The sequence below is a fragment of the Macrosteles quadrilineatus genome, unplaced genomic scaffold, assembly GCF_028750875.1.
Source record: "Macrosteles quadrilineatus isolate MER2022 unplaced genomic scaffold, UCM_ALF_1.0 Scaffold_8__2_contigs__length_117827958, whole genome shotgun sequence".
Classification (NCBI taxonomy): Eukaryota; Metazoa; Arthropoda; class Insecta; order Hemiptera; family Cicadellidae; genus Macrosteles; species Macrosteles quadrilineatus.
The window spans coordinates 23,216,526-23,239,534 of NW_026542601.1; the positions used below are offsets into that span (position 1 = coordinate 23,216,526).

Genomic DNA, 23,009 nt, shown 5'->3' on the forward strand with positions numbered 1-23,009 from the left:
CAAAATAAGAGCATAAAATATATAATTTGTCAAGGTTTCATTTAAAACATAACATATATAACAAACACAATTATGTATAAAAATATTTGAAAGAGGTAGCCTAAATAAAATTTGTATAATATGTCATTTAAAACTAAGTAATATTATGTCACATTTCTAAATGCAATAGGTAAATAAATTATAATGTAGAGAAAAGTAATATCACTTTTTGTCATGATCAAACTTGGTTGCCAGTAGAATTGGCAAATAGCAATTTAACCAACAACCTGAGTATTTAACTATACATGTGAGTAAGCTACTCTTGGATAGTACTAACTTATCATCACTCTGTACTGATGGTATGATGACATTATAATACTGAGCCAACAGAGGAGTACACTTGTGGACAGTACAGACTTATCATCATCACTCTGTACTGCTGGTATGATGACATTAGAATACTGAGCCAACAGAGGAGTACACTTGTGGACAGTACAGACTTATCATCATCACTCTGTACTGCTGGTATGATGACATTAGAATACTGAGCCAACAGAGGAGTACACTTGTGGACAGTACAGACTTATCATCATCACTCTGTACTGCTGGTATGATGACATTAGAATACTGAGCCAACAGAGGAGTACACTCTTGGACAGTACTGACTTATCATCATCACTCTGTACTGCTGGTATGATGACATTAGAATACTGAGCCAACAGAGGAGTACACTCTTGGACAGTACAGACTTATCATCATCACTCTGTACTGCTGGTATGATGACATTAGAATACTGAGCCAACAGAGGAGTACACTCTTGGACAGTACAGACTTATCATCATCACTCTGTCCTGCTGGTATGATGACATTAGAATACTGAGCCAACAGAGGAGTACACTCTTGGACAGTTCAGACTTATCATCACTCTGTACTGCTGGTATGATGACATTAGAATACTGAGCCAACAGAGGAGTACACTCTTGGACAGTACAGACTTATCATCATCACTCTGTACTGCTGGTATGATGACATTAGAATACTGAGCCAACAGAGGAGTACACTCTTGGACAGTTCAGACTTATCATCACTCTGTACTGCTGGTATGATGACATTAGAATACCGAGCCAACAGAGGAGTACACTCTTGGACGGTACAGACTTTCATCATCACTCTGTACTGCTGGTATGATGACATTAGAATACTGAGCCAACAGAGGAGTACACTCGTGGACAGTACAGACTTATCATCATCACTCTCTACTGCTGGTATGATGACATTATAATACTGAGCCATCAGAGGAGTACACTCTTAGACAGTACAGACTTATCATCATCACTCTGTACTGCTGGTATGATGACATTAGAATACTGAGCCAACAGAGGAGTACACTCTTGGACAGAACAAACCTATCATCACTCTGTACTGCTGGTATGATGACATTAAAATACCGAGCCAACAGAGAAGTACACTCCTGGACAGTACTGACTTATCATCAGTCTGTACTGCTGGTATGATGACATTATCGAGCCAACAGAGGAGTACCCTTTGGACAGTACAGACTTATCATCACTCTGTACTGCTGGTATGATGACATTAGAATACTGAGCCAACAGAGGAATACCCTCTTGAACAGTACTGACTTATCATCACTCTGTACTGCTGGTATGATGACATTACCGAGCCAACACAGGAATACACTCTTGGACAGTACTGACTTATCATCAGTCTGTACTGCTGGTATGATGATATTAGAATACCGAGCCAACAGAAGAGTAAACTCTTGGGCAAAATTGACTCGCGACCACTCCATAAGGCTGATTGGATCCCACAGTTACGTTGGCACTGCTGCTAAACTTGTTCCATACATGAATTGCATAGCTCCCTAAAACTTTTCTGAGAGTTTCGGTACTTCTGGTAGAGTTAAAGTATAACTGCCATTGCCGCCAGGGTATAGGGTAGAATGCTCTTGGCGGAAACACAGTGAAGCCTTTACATCTATCTGGAGTCATCTTTATAACCTGGGGAAAAGCATAAAGGTAAATTCAACGGATACATTTAGAAATCTTTTGTGACTACACCTTATTAAATATGATAGTGTTTTGTTATTGTCACGGCAAATTTAAAATTGTGAAAAATGGTCAAGATTTGCGTTTGGTGATAAGCCACAGTCATCATGAATCAATGAGCAAATATTACAAATTAAATGAGTAGCTTTAGGTAAATACTGAGAGCATAGTTGAATTATTCTCTTTCACAGTACCACAGTTTTAAAGTGAATAAACTGGTGTGAAAATATGTTTTTCCTACAGTCACTTGACAAAGTGGGCTTCCTTGCACAGATTTATAGTACAGAAAGCCTTACTTTGGCGCACACTGTACGTACGTGTTGTACAGTGTTTGAAAGACTAATTATTTATATGATTTATAGTAAGTGTAGGAAAAATATAATGTGTAAAACAAGTGCAAACTGCCTTTGCTGCACTCGAGAAACTTTCCATACTTGCATACGGCTCATGCGTAAACATTTTTCTTATGTGCAGAAAAGTGCCACTTCGCCCCCTAGTTACACAATAATAACTATTGAGAAGCGATATGTTTTGAAAAGCATCATAAAATAAAGTAATGGTAGTCTATTTCCTGATGGACAGCCTCAAAATTTCTCCTCTCTAAAAAAAAAAAAAAAAAATAGTTGTTGGAAGGGTAAAGAAGTTACAAACATGTACTGTTTAAGAGCAAAACTAAGCTAGGCCTATAAAAGACTTTTATTAACCTTTTGGAGTCATTTATGTTTACCAAGTTGTTTTAACTAATACGGATAATAAACAATTCATTCTAGATCAATTAATTTACCTTCACTGTCCTTCTGTATTTACAAAGACATCCTAATATAACATAATTCTCATTGATTCATTGATCAAGAGATATTCCAGTTTGATTCCCTTTATTTCCAATTCCTGAACACTTTATGGACAACTCACATTATTAGTCTGACAGGCATCCTGCAGCACATTGGTGATTATTCCTGGGCCGTTGTGGCCCCAGTCGTAGCCTCTGAAGTCGCGCCGCAGCTGATGTACGCAAGCCGCTGCCAGCTCATGTCCAACACCGTGGCGGGAAAAACTCAACACTCCAGCAGCCACATCCTCTGACGACTCTGCTCCAGCAAAGTTGACGAGATTTGACAGTCTCCTGTGACAGTACCAGAGGTTGACTCGTATATTATTTCAGCAAGTTACAACGATGTAAGATTTGAAAAAAATTACATTCAAGTCATTTGTTAAAAAGTATATCAATTGCCCTTAAGAAAGGTTGAAAATAGATTGTTTAGAAATAACGAGAACTACTCATAATTTCGACTTTTCCAGACTCCGAGGTTTTAATAAGATAAAGAGATTTCAAAATGAGTTGCTATTTTATGTTGTGCAAGATCACACAGGCGAGACATCAGAAGCCAAAATTGCTTAGTTTACCACAGTACTTTGGACTTTGTCTAGTGTAGGCTACCTGATATTCAAAAATCACAATCCTGGCCTAGGGCCACTTTTTAAAGAAAGTTATCATGTGCAAAGCTTATTTTGCTATACCTCTCAAAACATAATTTAATTATAATAACACTTGAATAGAATGACGTTTAATTACCGGAAATTTTCACTATAATAGTTACAGATATTGTAGAATAATTAGTAGAATATTGTATAATAGTTAAGAGTTGTAGGGATTGTATCGAAGAATTAAAATAATTGCTGAATATTTTAAGTAAATTTACATATTGTGTATTATTGTACGATTGTGGCTATTATCCAACATTTGAACTGTCTTACTTGGTAACAACGACGTCCAAGTCTAGGTAGATGCCTCCGAACTTCCACAATGTTATGTAGCGAAGCACATCACTTGCGTGAGACATAGGCCACCGGCTGGTGCGCAGCATGCCTATAAGTGACACAGTAAAGCTGATAAAGAATGATACAGTAGCTTGAAAAAGTTAAATGTTAAATAAGTGTCCATAGGTTTTGAATAATGATATGTTGGGGTTGTTAGATTGTAATGTTATGGAATTGCATTTTTGGTTCCTGCTTCAAGAAAGCTAAATTTGGTAACGAAAATCAGCATACTAACTAAAACTTGCTTACTATAAACTAATGTTTTCTCAATGACTAGTTCATTCTTGACTAGTTGACAGGCTCATTGTGTTGCCAAGCATCTCAATGTTGCCAAATAAAGTTGTAGTAATAAAATAATAATTAACCACCAACAGATATTGGCAGTCAGACACAAACCTTACCTAAAAAGTTAACTGCTGCTTTCCCAAAAAATTTTGATTTTTTAGTTTGAGTGGCTCATAAACTAAACTTGTAGTTTAAAGAGGTTTTGTTTCAATTTGCAGCATAATTGGTTTCTTTGACTATTGATACAACCTTCCGTGTATAGTCTACAACGCTGGGTGTATTGATGGAAAGTTACCAGAGGAATACCACTGGTCGAGTGGCGTGTCTCGGAAATATTCGTCCATACTGACGTGTCGCAGTTTGATATTGTTGTAAGTCAGCAGCTGCTGCACACCTACACTGAGGGCTGAGGAGTTGTCAGTGACGGGGGACGGAAACAACACGTAAACATCTGCATCTGGGTTCATCTTGGCAGCTGACTCCACTGCACATGCCTGAAAACCACTACACTTCAGCTAAGCCTCGTAAAGCTGAAATTAACTAAAATAAAATAGATGACAAGCCTTGCTGTTATCAATTTGTCAATATCATGATTGGCCCATAATGTAATTCATGAATTGAATGGGAACTCAGGTTCATCAATTCTGTTCTTTACCTTACCTATGAGTCTTGTGGTATTTAGCAAAAAGCCAAACTGGTGATTAATGGAAAAGGTTTGTCTTGGTTTTTGTATTGCAATCCAATGATTTCTCCTCAAAAGTGGGAGTGGGAGACAATAGTGATGTAGGCCTAATGCTATTGCAAGAACGGAGATGCTTAACATTTTGACTTTTGAGATACGGTATCCAAAATATATGGGCAAAACAACAACAAAAAGAGTTTTAAAGGGACCCAATTCCTCTTCCTACAGATGAATAAACCAGGTTCAAACGTTTAATGTTTATTCAAATAGATTTTAGTTTGATTTTTGTACAGCATTTCATTTAAATTTGAAATTTTTGGAAGTGTTTGTGCCTGCAAATACAGACAGAAAAATGAACACATAACGGTTCTAAAAAAGGTTTTGGGAGATAAAACTACTGATGTCCTTAATTACCGCGCATCAATTTTTCATGGGGTTACCAAGATGATATTCCAAGTAACATACACAAGTCCTTAGTATGAAGCCTAATCTGGTCTTCCCATCTAAATTCAAAACTGATGACGCTTTACAATCAGAAATTTCATATCTGAATGAAGTAAAATACTATTGTAATTCTTACCCATTTCACTTTGGCTTTCCCTCACTGTTCTGTTCATACATAGATAACAACTCTATAGGGAACTCGTTTGTAGGCCTACTAGTAAGCCACTAAAACTGACCTGACGTGGAGTGAGAGCAGATCTAGATTTGTCATGACAGGACGTCTCCAAGAAAAAAATGCTGCCATCGGGTTGAACATCGTCACTGTATAGTTGGGGGAAACTGTTGGCAGACTTGTCGTAATAACATGCTATCTGAACTGATTCGCTTGAGTTGGGGAACCCATTGAAGTACCTGCAAAAACAAAAGCAATATGGAAGACTAACTAGTGAAGAACTGATCTTGATATAAATATTTATTAATCTACCACATATGTTAAAAAGTCAAAATAGGCCATGATTGTTGATTTTCCTCTCCGAGGGCTAGGCTTCTTTTTCCATGGGATCAAAACACAGATACTTCTATCATATTTAATTATTTGGTTGTTTTACCCGTTACAATAAAATACTCAAAATGGCCATGAAATTTACTTATTGTTCTAGTATAGAATAGATTGTAAATAAAAACTTGTTAAATAAAAATAAATGTCACAGATGGTTCAGCCGGATTTTCATCAAAATGGTTTGCAGTTGGGTGTTATATGAAGACAACCTCCTTTTTATATAATAACTCTAAAAAAACTACCATGAATATGATTCAACAACAAAATTTAATATGAATCTACCTCTGAATTAACAAGCTAAAAAATATCTTTGAACCACCATGGAGCAAAAATCAACTTCTTACTACCCAAGATTTAACAATATTCAGTAAGCCCTGGATACAACAATATTCAGAAAGTAACTGCTCAAGTTGTACTCGAAAGTCGAGTACTCATGTCCCTATCAACACAATTAGAATAGAGCTATGTTTTCCTGTCAAATCAAACTTCACAAAATATCTCTGTGTCACCACTTATGTCAACTGCCAGAAGTACTTTCAAGTATCTTACAGATTTGTAATGTGTTTCTCAGATTACTATTGTAGTGGAGTCATGATAATCCTGTAATATGTAGCAAACAGACAATGGTTACAATATACACACTCTGTTGTATCAGTGTCACAATATAATCAATTTTAAATGAAAGGTGATAACATGGAAATGTAGTATAAAATAATATAAAACACATTTCTTCAAGGCAATTTTACACAAGTATTTATAACATGGGTGGTAAATGTCAAAGCTCTATCTAAGATAATATCCACTTTCTTGATAGTAGTAATACTTAACTTGGATCACTTAAATATCCAACCACAACAAACTCACCACAATCTGTACAACGTATTATTTACGTCCGTGTCAGAAATCCAAAGGGTGACAAAGATCACGCAGACCAACGACAGCACAGCCAGTCTGCGTGGACGCAACATCACTACCTGAAACAGGATCAACAAGACTTTCTAAACAGAATATTTCCCCAAGATAAGCAGTTATCTCATTCAAGTTTAAACATAGAAAAGCACTAAGCAGAGTATTACATATGTTTACCTAACTAATATTCATCTGGCTGTGGCTTCTATTAACACACTCACGAGTAGTACTACACCTCACATAGAGTGTATTCAGAGTGTAACAGCTGGTAGATAACGTGTTTAATAAAATATTACAACATTTGCACAGGCCTACATAAGGTGATAAGCTTAATAAATTATATGTGCATGAATTGGAAAAGAAATACGGTTAAAAAAAATGTTAAGTACCGTAATACTAATTACTAACCAGAAAATATAATTTTCTGTAATTACAACTTTGAGGATATGCCTCCTTCTAAGACTTTTTTTAAAATTATTTATTTTAAATAGTGTTTATTCTGTTTCTACTTCACCAAATTAGAGGATTTATAGGCTATATAAAAAAAATGTTATTATCCAAGTCAATTTTCGGAGTAACTTTAAAAATTTTAAGAATTTGTTTAAACAATTTCAATTTTGAATTACTTTTTTGTTTATCAACATAATGTAAAAAAGTAAATATATTTTACTTTCCCACATAACAATGAACATTTCTGTGTATTGAAACTATGGTAACTCATCAAATACAGCTTTAGTAGACCTTTTTACAATAATATGAAAAATGTCACACACAAAAATCAGATTTTTAATGTAAAACATTAAGTTGTATAGGAATAAATAAGTTGTATAGGAATAAATAATTGCAGGATGACACACAACCTAACAAATACTATTAAGAACATCTGGTTAAAATTTCATTTAAAAATAATAAGTAGTTTTAAAGTTATTCAAACTTACGTAAATGGAGTATGAAAAACATAGTTTTGAGAAAACGCAGATTAAAGTTTTCATTTTACTTATTGTTGCTAGGCGCAATGTTTTCAATTTTATTTAAAAATTACTGAAAAAATTCTCCAAATCAAATAAAACTTTGCATACGTGTTCAGTATAAGGAATAAAAAATTGTCACTTTTTAAAAATGTCAAAATATTTTATAAAAAGGCCTATAGATGAAGGCGTATCCGCTTAAGTTGCATTTCAAAGGTAAAACCAATTTTTACTTTCCTACCTTATACATAGTAAAGTAGGAGAAAGTACATAGGAGAAAGTATTGTTGTGTAAAGATTTTCGAGTTAGAGTTTTGGGTGGATTTATAAAACCCCTCAAAACAGCCACTGGGTTCAGGCACAGAAAACATACTACTATAACCCAGAATGCAATAATAATGCATAGTATGTTGTAATGCATAATAATGCAGAATGCATAGTAAAAAGCATTAAGTGTTTTGAGAGAGCTTTGCTTGTCAATCCGTAGGCAGCGCCACCAGCGTTGCAATGCACTCAGCATAGCAAAGCTGGTGGCGCTGCCTACAAATTGACAGGCAAATCTCTCTCCGAGTACTTAACGCTTTTTACCATGCGGTTAGCATTCTGGGTTATAGTAGTATGTTTTCTGTGGTTCAGGTGGAAAAGCAAACTCGGTACTTTGGTATTATCCGGAGGCCACCCTTATACATCGCGCTGTGGCGGTTATGTTAGGTTGGGTTATTATAAATATGTTTGTAGGACTTTCCTTGTTTCATTATGAATCAAACAATAACAGATGAGTCATACTTTCGCTCACCAAATCCCTTCCAAGTATGTCAAGGTGAGGTCGTTGACCGGAGCACGCGTATCACCTGTCACCGCCTGAATCTGGTGTGGCAGCGACACATTGTAATCATGTAAAATATGGACAGTTAGTCAATTAAAGTGTGTTCTTTCCATTTATGATAACCCAACCTAACATAACCGCCGCAGCATGCTATATAAAGGTGGCCTCCGGATAATACCTAAGTACCGAAAACTCTGGCACGGTTTTTCTATCGATATTATCTATTGTAAATGTGCTGTCGATGTAGCAAATTCAAAGTGTTCCATGATCATATTTGAGACGAATGGTGAGAGAGGAGAATTCCACTGCAGAAGGATCCAGTTGCTCAGATGGTGAATAAGAATTAAAATATTATGTTGTGAATCCCTTACAAGTATCAGGTGCAAAGTGCATATTTTTTCAGTCCCACATTTTAAGTGTTTTTAATAGTTTTTTTTGAATATTTTAAACTTATTTTGAAGTGGTAGAACTGGTTTTTAAAGGCTACTGAATATTTTGAATTAATAACTTTTAAATAGTAGGCTATTGTGTTTGGAATAATCTAAAATAACTGACTAAAATACAGGTTAAAGTTAACCTTCACTCAATGATGTGGGCAATTTGTTGAAACGAATATAGAAAATCAGACCAACTAAAGCACAAAAATAAAACCTATTTTAAAGGTTTTAACTGGTAAAAAATTATTAAATGAAAATATAAACCCGTAAGTAATAAAATAGTAGGACTAGCCTCTGAATATATGCTCTCATAGAAGGAACTTACCATAGCGGTATACTATCTTTGGACCATTAAACATAAATTAAAAGAGTTTAATTTGATTTAAGTGAAATATAAGAACTACTAACTGGCTTAGATAAACATTTCTGTGCAAAGGCTACCCTCAATACTGACTGATTCTGTCACAGCATAGGTCAAAGGCTTATATTGCTCTTATCAACTATAAGATAAGTTATTGTTGGGATTTTCTCTACATAAAACCCGCTTTGCCTTACATAGAAAAGGACACAGCATCAACTGTTACAACTCTGATTTGATTATTAAAATATTATTGCTTCAATGCTGAGAAATGAAAGGAAACCTTGGAATTAACATAGACCATTAAAAATAACCAATTTTTACAAAAGAATCCTTTATGTTTTACTAAGAGGAAAATGCTCTAGGATATTGTTGGAGTAAAATGATTAAATACCTAAATAAGGCGTATGTAATTAATGCAACACAGCCCTTGTTGTGTATAAGCTAGGGCTGAATATAGATTTTAATTTGAGCTAAAAGATGACGATGTCCAGATATCCATGTGGAATTTGTGGAAATATTGTAAGATCAGCTGCTATTCTGTGTAATGGGGCTTGTAAATCATGGCCCCATAACAAGCGTATTTAAGCACTTTTTATGGTGCCATGATAACTGCACCATAAACAGTTGTCTTTATATAAGAGTTAAAATATTACTAGTGGAATGTAGGGAAATTGTAATAAATCTTTTAATAAAGACAACTGATTTTACACACAATGCTTAAAGAAAAAAAATGTATGGAAATGCACTAAATGTGAAAATTTTTCAATATTGAGTTCTTAAAATTTTCGAATTAAAGGTAAGTTTGTTTGTAGCCAGAGTACCCAGGCCAGGTCCAAAGGACATTTATAAGCTCGGCACCATGAACCAGTCCGGCTAACACCAACTGAGACTTAGGCCTAATATTCTTCATAATCTCCCTTACCTTAACACTATCACCATTTCTCGATTCTTCTTTCTGAAATAAAAAAAATTTCTTTATAACACCAAAAAACTATAAATATAACATTATAGACAAATAACACAACTTTAAATACATCAATCAATAAATTTCTTTAGCTATAGGATCTACTATAGTTTAAAAGATTACTGTTCTGAGTCTATAATGGTCCAATATGTCTGTTATGTAATTGGATGAACTTATTAACCACACTTTTGGTATTACCTATTATCTCCCGGTATGTTAAAATATTGTGCACAAATGCAATTGAAGCACAACCCCACACTACAAACCTAGAAATAGCTATTACCAGCTCATTTGTAAAAGAGACAATTGTTTGCCGTCATTAGACTTTTAAACATAGGCAGGCCTAGTCAATTTTTTATTAGGCCTTAAGTTATTCTTGACGAAATAAGGATTTTTAAATTTCATTATTTCTTCTTCTGACTATTATTTCTTTGTTTAAAAAGTCTCAAATTACAACACTTTCAAGTTTATATGGGCTACTATGTTTTCATTTGTTAGGATACTGTACCAGAGTATTTAGTTCAAACAAGCATAGCTATGATTATAACAAATAACATGCTTATTTCCCACTAACTGAGGGAGAAATCAAATATGATAAATGAAAAGTGACACCCCTAGTGAAAAAAATTTTCTGGTCCAGGTTCTGGCCAGTACTGTCACAGAACTGACCAGTTCTGCCACAGTACTGACAAGTACTGGCCAGGTTCTGGGCGAGACTGGCCAGGTTCTGGGCGATACTGGCCAGGTTCTGGGCGATACTGGCCAGGTTCTGGGCGATACTGGACAGGTTCTGGAATGATACTGGACAGGTTCTGGATGGTACTGGGCTGATACTGGCCAGGTTCTGGCGAGTACTGGGCTGATACTGGCCAGGTTCTGGCGAGTACTGGGCTGATATTGAAGTTTGTATCTTTATTTTAATGGGTCTGGTTTTACTTGATAGTTTTAGTGACTTATGCCCAGTACATTTTTGTATTATTATGGCAATAAAACTATATTCTGATTCTTATACTGGCCAGGTTTTTGCTGGGACTGGATGATACTGGCATTGTTCTTGGCTGATAATGGCCTCTGGTCCAGAATTCAGACTCAATTATATGTGTTTGTTGTTTTTTTACAAGTTATTCACTTTGGTAAATTGGAGATTACTGATAACGATTAATTTATACATAATCATAATGAGCAAATCTGTACAGAGCTACAGACCACAAGTGTTGTCCGATTGTGATGAAATTCAGCAAGTAATAAGTACCAAACCATGGGTTTTCAAAGTTTTAACTTTTTTGAAATTTTGTTTTTTAATGGTGATTTTTCCATAAAAACCCATGAAATAATAACAAAATCTTATTTTTTTAAATTGGCCAAAATTTTTTTATAAATAACAAGTATGTTAGAGCCCTTTAAATTCTGAAAAAATTGTACAACGCCTATTACTGTAAAATTACGGTTTAAAAGCTACTGTAACTTATATGTTATTTTATATAAATAGAGGAAAACTGTGTTTTTTTAACCTATATTGATCAAAATTAGTATATTTTGGTCTTTATAATTTAAATTTAAATGGTGCAACCTCTCAGTGTTGTGAAAATTAGGGTTTATATTTTTTGCAACTTTTGTGATTTTTTCCTGTAAAATATTAAAGTTAACAGTACTACCACATACCCATACATAGGACAAGTATGTGTCCTAGAATAATTATCTCTACAACCAAAATAAAAGATTGATTAAAATAACTACTGTATTGTTTTGAAAAATTGAGCAAGATTAAAATTTAAAAGAATTTTCACGCCAGACTGAGAGCTAATGACAGGGTCCAGTGCAGTCCGTGGCAGAGGAGGGGAGGGGACTGATTTTTCTGTTCCAACTCCAACTGTCAAAAGATCGGCGTCGCCATCTTTGCTTGGCTCCTTGGCTGTTGTGCCTAACCTCTTGACTTTGCAAAAGTATAACTTAGTCCTTTCAATTTAAAATTAAAATGTAATAGTGTATAATCGTATCCATATTATATTAGTAGCCTAAGATTTTTGTTGTTAGGTAGTTTACCTTCAGTTTTTTAGTTTTCTTTCACCAAAGAATATCGTTATTGAAGAGGCTGTCTCCCAAACCAAGGTAAGGAATTCAAAATAACATTAGGCCTACTTTAGTTAATAAGTTTCAATGTGAGTTACACATCAAAAATTAGGTTCGATAAAAATTCTGCAACATCTAGTCTTTCTTTAAACTGATTAAAGTTAGGTTAAGTTATAAACCGGTAGTTAAGTTAAGTTACTTATAGAAAACTAACCTAAATGAGTTAGCCAGGCTTTGGCTTACAGTTATAAGTTTTTAGACTACCTAACAAATTTGCATTGGATTTAATCTTAGTACATTTGTTAGTAGGCCTATAGCCTTGATGGGGCTTTCTTTGAAAGTTTGGTTTTTACTTGAACGGAGTCCTAACGTTTTACTGCATGTCCTAATGCGATATCACTTTTTAACCTTACTTAGGTGAATCATTGGCCACAGTTTCAAATCTGCAACTTTTAATAACCTATATAGGAATATACCTAACTTAGCCTACTACAATCATTTTCTTAAACCTATGCAGTCAGCCTTAAGTTAGTCAAAGCCTAGATTAAAAGTTAGGTTACAAGTTAAATATCTTAAATTCAATTGTTAGGCCCTACACCTAAATAATTCTTACACCCTTAAAGGATAGTTGATTTCATAAAATAAATTCCTTAGGCATAAGTTAAAAATAGGCTACCGGTACTGCTAGGTAGGGTAGGATGAAAATAAAATCGAACCAAGCGCAGTAAATTAAACTTAGGCTAGAAAGCATTAGCTAACCAAAAATAACTTCCAACAAACCGAAAATGTACTCCTATCTAACGTATTTGTTTGACCAATTCCTAGAATAACTTAATTTGTTATTTACTGTCACACTATGGATGAGGCCTATTTTATGTTATAATTAAGTTAACTTATTGGTAACATTTCTCGACTGATAACTTACCAATAATTTATTCATACGGTATTGACAGTGACAGCCAGTTTGTTCTAATTTACCTGAACTTTGCGACATTTTACATATCCTAGGTTAAGTTAAGTATAAGTAAATATAAGTTAAGTTCTAGCTAACCAATTTGCGTCAAAATCTGTTACGTTTCTTAAGCGGTATGGATTTTTCTAGGCCTGTTTACTTCTTAACTGAAAGTAAGTTAGGCTAGAACAAATTTTATGTTGTTAATAAATGTATGTAGCCTACATAGCTTGGTTATTGTATCCATACTTTTGAAATTTGTGATAATTGAATGGGAATCGGCTGCGGCACATTTTATGTGCGTGGGTTATGCTTGTCGAAGCACCTTATTGCACCATGCCGAGTTTTGTGAACTGTACCCTATTTAAGCATGAGTAGATCTGGGAAAACTTTATTATGGTTGATTTTTAGGCCCTTTTACAGCATTGAGAAATATATTAAGCTGATTTTGATTCAATCAAATTTATTTATTCCCAACGGCAAATCACCGTTACTCGAGATTGCAAAAAAATAAAGTTAAAAAAGTGTGCATGAAGTTCTTGTCAAAGGTTTAATTTCTTTTTGTCTGTCTTCCCCATTTAAAGTTTTGAATCTAGAAACTCGCTGATGGAACCTTTTCAAGCTGAAACCTTTTTCAAAGTTTTGGTGGTTTTGAGATTAGATTTTGACACGTTACTAGTGCTACATAGCCTACTTACTATTAATAATAGCAAACTTCTTGTTATTTCTTACAGAAGCTGTTTTTCAACCAGTTTCCAGAGGCCAAAGAAAAAGAAACATCGAGACGGTGATAAAAGATTGGCTAAGACCGTCATGAAATCGAATTGTTAGCAAGTAGGAAGGAAGGTAATTTGATACCTAATGATTGATTAATAGATGATGTCAGTCACCATCAAAGCAAAATGTAAAAACTTAGCCTAATGTTTCATTTGCCTTATACAGAGTTGATGCTTGATTTATTTGCACATAGCCTATCTCTCTAAGATATCAAAAGTAATAGGTAGGCCTACAGACAAACAAATTCAAACCAACACTTTTTTTATTGGAAACTGCAACATTTTCTCAACCAAAGCAAAATGATATGTTTAAGGAGTTAATGGCAAAAAAGGGCTCAGTAAATTGAAAGAAGCCAGGTGTTCTGATTCTGCTTTAGAATAAGAAATCTGTTCATGAGTCATCTCTTAAAAATTTACATCCAACACCAGTTGAATATATTCAATGTTAATAATATAATGTTACTTTTTTTCAGGAGAGAAACGACTGAGGAGGGAGAAACGACTGAGGAGGACGAAGACTGCATCCCATAAATGGCTCATGGACTCAGTCTTTAGATAATCTTTATGTCTTTAAAATTCATTATTATTTATAAGTGCAAAGATCTAATGTAATATTTTTAAATACATACATGTTGGAGTATAATGCTGAATATTGATTAAGGCCTACACATTTGCTAATGAGGTAATTTTTCAAATACCTATGGATAAACATTAACAAAATTAAATATTTTGTAATGGATGATCAATTTAACAACAGTATTACCTTGCTGACTAAAATAGAAGAAAATTCACAAATAATAATTCTTTTACCAACAAAGGAGCTAGTAGACCTAATAATCCTGTGTTAAATTGTGCATTGTCTTTTGATTTTGTCACTAAGGTAGGCCTAAGATTTATAGGCCTACATAAAAAATCGATAAAATGCTGGCATAAAGCCATCTTTACAAACAGTTTCAATAGAAATTAGTTAATTTAACAATCAATATTGTTATATTTTAAAAAGTTAATTAACCTCAATTAAAAATTGTGTATCAATCCGTAAAATTGTCTGATATTAGGTATGATTGAGATTCATGTTAATATTAGACATGTAATATTAGATACATTCATGGTAATATTAGATATGTATTTGGTTATTTTCATTTTGTTTGACGGTTTGAATAGCACGGAAATAACAAAAAAGTTTTTTTTTATTAGGTATAACAGTGTCTATTGTAATTGAGTACCTAATCTTACATAAACTGCAGAATTATAGGGTCCTCAACCATTTCAGTAAGAAGTAATCATGCTCATCAATAACCATGGTTTAGGCCTATATAAAATTAATGAGTCTTGCCATTGATTTCAGTAAGTAGAAAAGAGTGGAAATTGTGATAAGATAATGGCAGTATTTGTCTGATTGGAAAGTGTAAGTCAAGAGTGTGACCCTTTACAATCATTTTCTACAAAAGAGTTATATAAATGGAAATAACAAACAATCGTCATGTACCAATAATGTAAAAATATCAGCATACAAATTTAATTTTTTGGAAAACCCGTCGATAAATTCCTTTCCCTCATGTAAAAAGGTAAATATTTTTAACGAGTTATTCACGTAAAATACAAAAAACTATGGATACAAAAACGTTACTGTATTTTAATTTGAGAAAATGTGAAAGACGTGATAAAATACTAACACAATTATGTTTTTTCACATCATTCTCATGTAAAAGTGGGTCGTCTTCGCAAGCTCAAACAACCAATACATTCTGGAACAGTAGGCCTACTGGCCAGGTTCTGAACCAGTACTGGCCAGGTTCTGAACCAGTACTGGCCAGGTTCTGGAACAGTTACTGGCCAGGTTCTGGACCAGTACTGGCCAGGTTCTGGAACAGTACTGGCCAGGTTCTGGACCAGTACTGGCCAGGTTCTGGAACAGTTACTGGCCAGGTTCTGGGCCAGTACTGGCCAGGTTCTGGAACAGTACTGACCAGGTTCTGAACCAGTACTGGCCAGGTTCTGGAACAGTACTGACCAGGTTCTGGAACAGTACTGACCAGGTTCTGGAACAGTACTGGCCAGGTTCTGGAACAGTACTGGCCAGGTTCTGGAACAGTACTGGCCAGGTTCTGGTTCTGGCCCAGGTTCCTGCCAATTCTGGAACCTGGGCCAGAACCTGGCCAGTAACTGGATTTTTTTCACTAGGGACAGAATAAAAAGTTCTGAAATACCCTTCAGAGATTATTTAAAAGTAAAAAAATCCCCTATCCAACTGATTTGGTTTGATTGATGACCGTTTTTATGATTTCTGATATTTATGGCTGATGACACTAGTAACTTCTAATGAGGCAACTCTTCCAAAGATAAAGCTATCTAAAGGCCTCAAGATAACTAAAGAGTTAAACATTTCCTGGAGTACTGAATCACATTTAAGTATAGTAACTTAATCCTGGTAATTTCATTCTATTACTTTTCCACCAAAGTTTCTTTAGCAACCAGAAGGAAGTTTAAATAATAGTCTTCTAACTTGGTAGCTTATACAACATTAACATATTTCAAGTGCTAATTGAAAGTAGCTACACTTTAATGTGTATTATTCAGACTAAGACCAATTTAATGCAAATTTTGCATAGTGCAGCAGGGCCGTCGCGTGGGTGGGGCGACCGGGGCGCCGCGGTCAGGGGGGCGCTGCAGGTGCTACGGCAAAGGTAATACAACATAATTTAAAAAATACCCCCGCCGCAGCAAACCTGCAGACTAAGCGAATTTCCATTTGCCTGATTGGATTTACACTAAAATGACTCCTTAAAATATCACATTTATCCCTATTTAAATAGAATCAGTTTAACACATACTTAGGTTTGCTGCAACAGGGAGGGTAATAGTTATTTGTGCAACTAGTGAGAAAAGTGAGCAATTGACTCACTCGAGAGAAATCCTTACTCATGAGCCGTAGGCGAGTGAGGAATGGTTTCTCGAGTGAGGCAATTGTACTTTGAACTAACTCGAGTTGCACATTATACTTTTCCTACAGTTACCATAAAACAAATAAATTTGTGAAGAAACATTTAACCTATTTTTACACAGAAGTGAACTTTTAATATAACATTTAATGTGAAGTGACAAATACAACAGTACAACAGCTGACCAGCTGATTTACAGCCAGTGCTGCCAACGTATTTCGCGCACATACGACGTTGCCTGCATGTTACGCGCTCACTATTTCGTGCCTTCACGTTGCAAATCTAGAGTGAGACAAAGTAATTAGAGTGAGACAATGTTAACATTGTCTCACTGATGAGCGAATGGGCCACTTTGCTTTCTCAAACCAGTGAGAGAACATGTACATTGTTAGGTAACTGTAGGAAAATGTGTTTTTTTATGTAAAATGTTAATTGTTAGTAAGAAATAAAAACATTTTCCAAATTTGGGCAAAATATGTTAATAAACAAGCAAACTACAACAGTTTACTTATTCTCCATAAGAATAACATGGGAATTTTAAATTTACAATTTTTTGGAATTTTCTCCGTAACCATTAGGCGCATTATAACGCTTCAATATACTAAATTATTTGTTTTTTTAAGCTCTACAAAATAGTTTAGGAAGAAATTGCAAAATTTGATGTTTTTTGGGTCAAAAATGGGAAAAACCCATTTTTACCCCATAAAAGCCCCCATAAACCCCCGTTCCCATGGTCCGATCATGCTGGTTCGTGAACTCGTTCGAATAAATGTAGGTTTACACGTTTGTACCAAATTTCATCAAAATCGGATCATTTTTGCTCGAGTTATCGCGCTAACAGACACATATGTATATAAATATATATATTTATATATATATACTAGCTGACCCGGCGAACTTCGTATCGCCTAAGTTATAGGTTTCCCCTAAGACAGACCGATGGAAAGAAAGTACCGTTACGTTTAATTTTCAAGATGATCTCGTTCGCATCGCTCAATCACGTCCTGGTTGAAGTTCGTTCGCTACGCTCACTCACCTTTGGGTTGGAGCTCGTTCGCTACGCTCACTCACCTTTAGGTTGGAGCTCGTTCGCTGCGCTCACTTGCCTTCAGGTTAGCTCGTTCGCTACGCTAACTCGCCTCCAGGTTGAAGTTCGTTCGCTACGCTCACTCACCTTTGGGTTGGAGCTCGTTCGCTACGCTCACTCACCTTTAGGTTGGAGCTCGTTCGCTGCGCTCACTTGCCTTCAGGTTAGCTCGTTCGCTACGCTAACTCGCCTCCAGGTTGAAGTTCGTTCGCTACGCTCACTCACCTTTTGGTTGCAAATTAGCTGTTGTCATAAAATGTAAAAGAAATAATAGTGCTGCACCCTGTTGGTAATCCTTGTAACTTTAATGCTATTGAACATCATAGAACAGAACCAACTTGTTTAATTGAAACAGCTGTTAAGATTCATTAATTCCATTTCTCATAAGGTTAACATGGGAAACTCCAGAGCCACTGGGGCGGAGCCCTTTTAAGAATTTCGAAACGGGAAATAGTTTACGTCCGATTCGCATACCTACAGAATTTACACACCAAATTTCATAACGATCGGTGAAGTCGTTCCGGAGGAGTTTGCAGACAAACACTGTGACACGAGAATTTTATATATTAGATATATATATATGAATTTGAACGGATGGTGTTTTTGGCCTCTAGGGACCTCAAAACGAAAAAAAAATCGGTCCCGGGTCCAGGTCTTACCATGAGTACTACGGTAATAGCTTATTCCCTATATGGGAAATTCGCTAAAAGAGGTTAGATGTAACTTACATAACATATTTTGGAAAGTTATGTATAACTGAATTTTGAATATTACGTTGTATGTATTTATTGAACAAATACATATTATTCAATACCTATCTCGTTAGGGCCTAAATATTTGCAACGTTTTCCCAAATTAAATATGTTATGATAGTGGAGTAGCTGGATTTGCTTGTACAGTATACTACTTTAAAGTTTTATTGCAATGTTTTATTTCACTTGACCGGCCGACGGCCGACCTTTGGGACTCTAATGATGACTCATGGCAATGACTTCAAATATGTACAAGTTGACGTGTCGCCCCTCCCCACCTACCACCAACCCTTACCCCAATCACTCCTTTCTCCCACGGCAGTCTCAGCTCAGCTTCTCAGCTGTCAGCTTAGTTTGATCACAGAAAACATACTACTATAACCCAGAATGCTAACCGCATGGTAAAAAGCGTTAAGTACTCGGAGAGAGCTTTGCCTGTAAATTCGTAAGCAGCGCCACCAGCGTTGCTATGCTGGTGCATTGGTATGCTTGTGGCGCTGCCTACGAATTGACAGGCAAAGCTCTCTCCGAGTACTTAATGCTTTTTACCATGCGGTTAGCATTCTGTGTTATCATAGTAGGCTATGTTTTCTGTGGTTTGATGAGTGATTACAAGTTATTTATGTGAATATTGTGTCAGAGTACATTCAATTGCACTGTATTAGTTAATAACATATATAGCCTCTAGTAGGCCTACTTTTTATAGATTTTAATATTTTTTTTACATTAATTGTATAGATTTAACTAGGTCTATCAACAATTAAAAAATATTTTCATAAAAAATTTAAGTGATTTAAATATATTATTCCTGAATCTAGCAATTTTGTAAGGCGGTACCTATCGCTTAGGTGTCGGTTGTTGGGAATGGGAATTAAAACGCAGATAGCGACGCAACTTTGTATAACGAACATCACTTATTATGTGTTTTGGGGGGGGGGGGGCCCTGACGACATCCCGCCCTGGGCTCCAATAAACCACGCAACAGTCCTGTATTGGAGTCACACTATTAGTAAGGCTTATTTAAATTCACCAACAAATTTTTCAACAAGTTACTTAGCTATTTACCAACAATTTTAGTTATTTTACCAACAATAATATCCTGATTTTATCTGGCCCACTGGTATACTAATCGGCAATTTTTTTTCCTCCACGTTCTTCTAGGCCTAGGCCTATATAAGTAGCTCTACTGACGATACTCAAGACTGTGATTTTTTTAGTGGAATCAGTGCGAACTGACTTGAAGAAATAAACATGGATGGCACTAAAGACAAAGTAAGTCAACTGCCTTCAAATTTGAGTTTTTGTATGCTTACACTTTTTTCCTCAAGCGCCACTCTCACTACATTGGGGAGAAAGCTGGTCTAGTGGTTAGAGCAAAGGACTCCGGTCCCTGGGGTCCCAGGTTCAAATCCTGCCAAATCACCAATGGATTTGATCTAAGTGATAATGCCGTAACCCCTAGGTCTAGCCTGAAGTAATGTGAACAACAATTCCGGGCTTGTACCTAGCTTCTTAAGACACAAAAAAAAAAACTACTAAGTTACATTAACTTAGTTTAGTATGAGCTCAGCTTTGGTGGGGAACGTTATAATCGTTGCCAGGCTGTAGCTTAGAATGCAAGCTTTATTTTGGTGTAGGTTGGTACTGAAAATTGCCCTAAAAACCTGCCTGGCAATGCTTTTGTCCCGGTATCGGGATTTTCTCTCTTCGAGCTATATTACAAAGACACTGGTTACGGATGCAGGCAGTGCTGCTACCTTTGGGTGTTTCAGTGAACTAGGTCTACGTCCACTCTCGAGGTAACGCCTCAGCACAATCACCATATTTAATGCCAATTACCGGTAGCTGATACAGTGGCGTGCCGGGGCTTCGCCTGGACCTCGCCGCCATTGGCGAGCGCCTGTTTAGAGGTTTTCAGCACTCAACGTGTTAATGTAATTTTAACTAAGCTTAAGATAACAGTGACTTAAATTAAAGACTGAATGACAGTGTACAATAACCACATACCGGTAAGGTCCTATAACTGTTACCAATAAGTTAACTTAGGCCTAACAGTTTGATCATATAGGTCTAATATGCCCACAAGATAGCCTAGCCTAGTCTACCTAATAAGTAGCTGCACTTTAGTATCTGTCCTACACTCATTCGAATGAAAAATATCGATATATTGATTAGGCTATTTCATTTGGTTAGTTAGGTTAGGTTATTGATATCTTATTGAATGAAATAACCTACTCGATACAGGCCAATTGATCAATATATTCATTTGAATTAGTGTAGGACAGATAGGCCTACTAAAATGCAGCCTAATATGCTAAGTTACCTAATGACTTATGTTGGGTTGGGACTAAGTTAACTTAGCCAACATCATGCACTAGGCCTAGGCCTAGGCTAGCTTAAAAGGAACACTTATCTTAATGGTGCACGTAGGTCTAATTTGCATATAAATATTATGTAAGACTGATAAATATTAAAACTTAACTTGAATTCCAAACTAGAAACAAAAACTCACCACCAGCACATCAGACTAGACAGAGGAGGACTGAGGTGCCACAATGTTTCTACTTCAGAAAATTGAGCATACAGTCATCATTCCTACTCATCATCAACAACAAACAAGTCTCTTCCCCCCAGTGTAGTGTAAATAAACAACTTGCTTGATAGTCCGGTAATTAAAGAGAAATATATAGCGGAGGTTCAACAAAATTGATTCAAAAGGTTTTTTAACGGATTTCATTAGTTTTATAGGTTTTATACCTCCACACAACACAAAAAAAAGTCTACCAAAATCTGACTTGGGGAAGTACCTGAATTATGGTATTTAAATTAAAATAATAATTTCTCCATGAAAAAAAATAGATAAAAATATTGTTGCTATATATAGGTTGTAGTATATCGTTTTTAATGTTTTGAAGGGTGGGGAAACTAAATATGCAACTTAAAATGTGATTTGACGTCAATTGACACCACAAAATGGCCGCCAAAATAGATTCATGGGGAAAAAACTAAAATAAAACTTACTTTTAGATATAGGGTGTAGTATATTGAATTCGATGTTTACAAGGGTGGCAAAACCAAAAATGCAACTTAAAATATGATTGTATAAAATATAAGGTCATAAGAAGAAATCACAAAAATACGCCCCATGGGGAGAAAAGTTAAAAAAAACTTGCCTTTACAAGTTGTAGTAAGGCGATTTTAGCTTTTACAAATGCTAGTAAACTAAATATGCAACTTAAAATAAGATTTTACATCATGAGACGGTGGCGTAAGATGTGATACCGGGGCACATGGATTATTTTTACATAGGGAATAATAATGGTATTTTAAAATATTAATAAATCAAATTCAATGAACACACGTTTGAAAAGGGAAAAAGGGTACTTGGTCCTAAACCTTAGACGCTCATACTCTTCATACACGCTCGTTGCGGATGTAGTACCAAATAGAGGCCCTATGGAATAGGAAAACTATCCGTTATGAACAAATACCATGATCTCAAGGAATTCACTGCATTGACATGTGGTCAGTGTAAAGGGGTCACATGCACAAATGGGCAAACCCTTGATTTCAATGAAAATAAGTAACAGAGTAATTTCTTTCATAGTAACAATCTCTAAAAAGGTGACAAATGATAGATATGTGGGACTATTGTTTAACACTTTAGTCAGTTTTAACAGTATTTTATTAGCAGTATGAATTCTCGGCTGTATTTATATTAAAAAGTGTGTTCATTGAAATCGAATTATTTCTACACTATTATACCATTATTTTAATACAGTATCCTATGTAAAAATAATTCATGTGCCCCGGTACCCCGTCTTACCGTCTCATAATGTAAAATCTCATTTTAAGTTGCATATTAGTTTACTGGTATTTTATAAAAGTTAAGATTGAAAACTAAAACCTAGTTCCAAAGATAGGCTATTTCAAGAGACGTTTCTGTAATTTATTTTCCGTAAATTTAATAATAGTGGAAGAATATTAGGAAAATCTACCTAACAAATTAAGACTAAGTGGAAACTTTGCACAGTTGTTTAGTAAGCCTAAATAAATAAAATTTCAAAAGTCCCCATAAATCCCTGCTGTGCTTCAGCCGCCATCTTGGAAAATGGTGGCCAATTTTCACTTTT

General features: G+C 35.4%; 1 protein-coding gene and 1 long non-coding RNA gene across 2 annotated transcripts; one reads left to right on the top strand and one right to left on the bottom strand.

Annotated features, from left to right (window-relative positions):
• Positions 1-5: 5 nt before the first annotated feature.
• On the bottom strand, positions 6-21,627 carry LOC128999231 (lactosylceramide 4-alpha-galactosyltransferase-like). Its single transcript, XM_054425628.1, has 8 exons — positions 21,389-21,627; positions 10,256-10,288; positions 6,698-6,807; positions 5,511-5,685; positions 4,444-4,642; positions 3,801-3,912; positions 2,958-3,168; positions 6-1,997 (listed from the first exon to the last, which is right to left on the bottom strand). Exons 3-8 carry the CDS (start codon positions 6,799-6,801, stop codon positions 1,728-1,730), a joined length of 1,071 nt encoding a protein of 356 aa, XP_054281603.1. The 5' UTR covers positions 6,802-6,807; positions 10,256-10,288; positions 21,389-21,627; the 3' UTR covers positions 6-1,727.
• LOC128999233 (uncharacterized) lies at positions 12,214-14,678 on the top strand. The gene is made up of 3 exons (XR_008491256.1): positions 12,214-12,406; positions 14,054-14,165; positions 14,569-14,678. It is a non-coding gene; the product is annotated as an uncharacterized LOC128999233 (long non-coding RNA).
• Positions 21,628-23,009: the final 1,382 nt, after the last annotated feature.

Coding starts and splice junctions, on each gene's coding strand:
- LOC128999231 (XM_054425628.1), bottom strand. CDS start 6,801: ATGTTGCGTCCACGCAGACTGGCTGTGCTGTCGTTGGTCTGCGTGATC. Junction 4,643..5,510: donor CTGCTCTCACTCCACGTCAG/GTCAGTTTTAGT, acceptor AGTGGTTTTCAG/GCATGTGCAGTGGAGTCAGC. Junction 3,913..4,443: donor CGACCAGTGGTATTCCTCTG/GTAACTTTCCAT, acceptor TGTCACTTATAG/GCATGCTGCGCACCAGCCGG.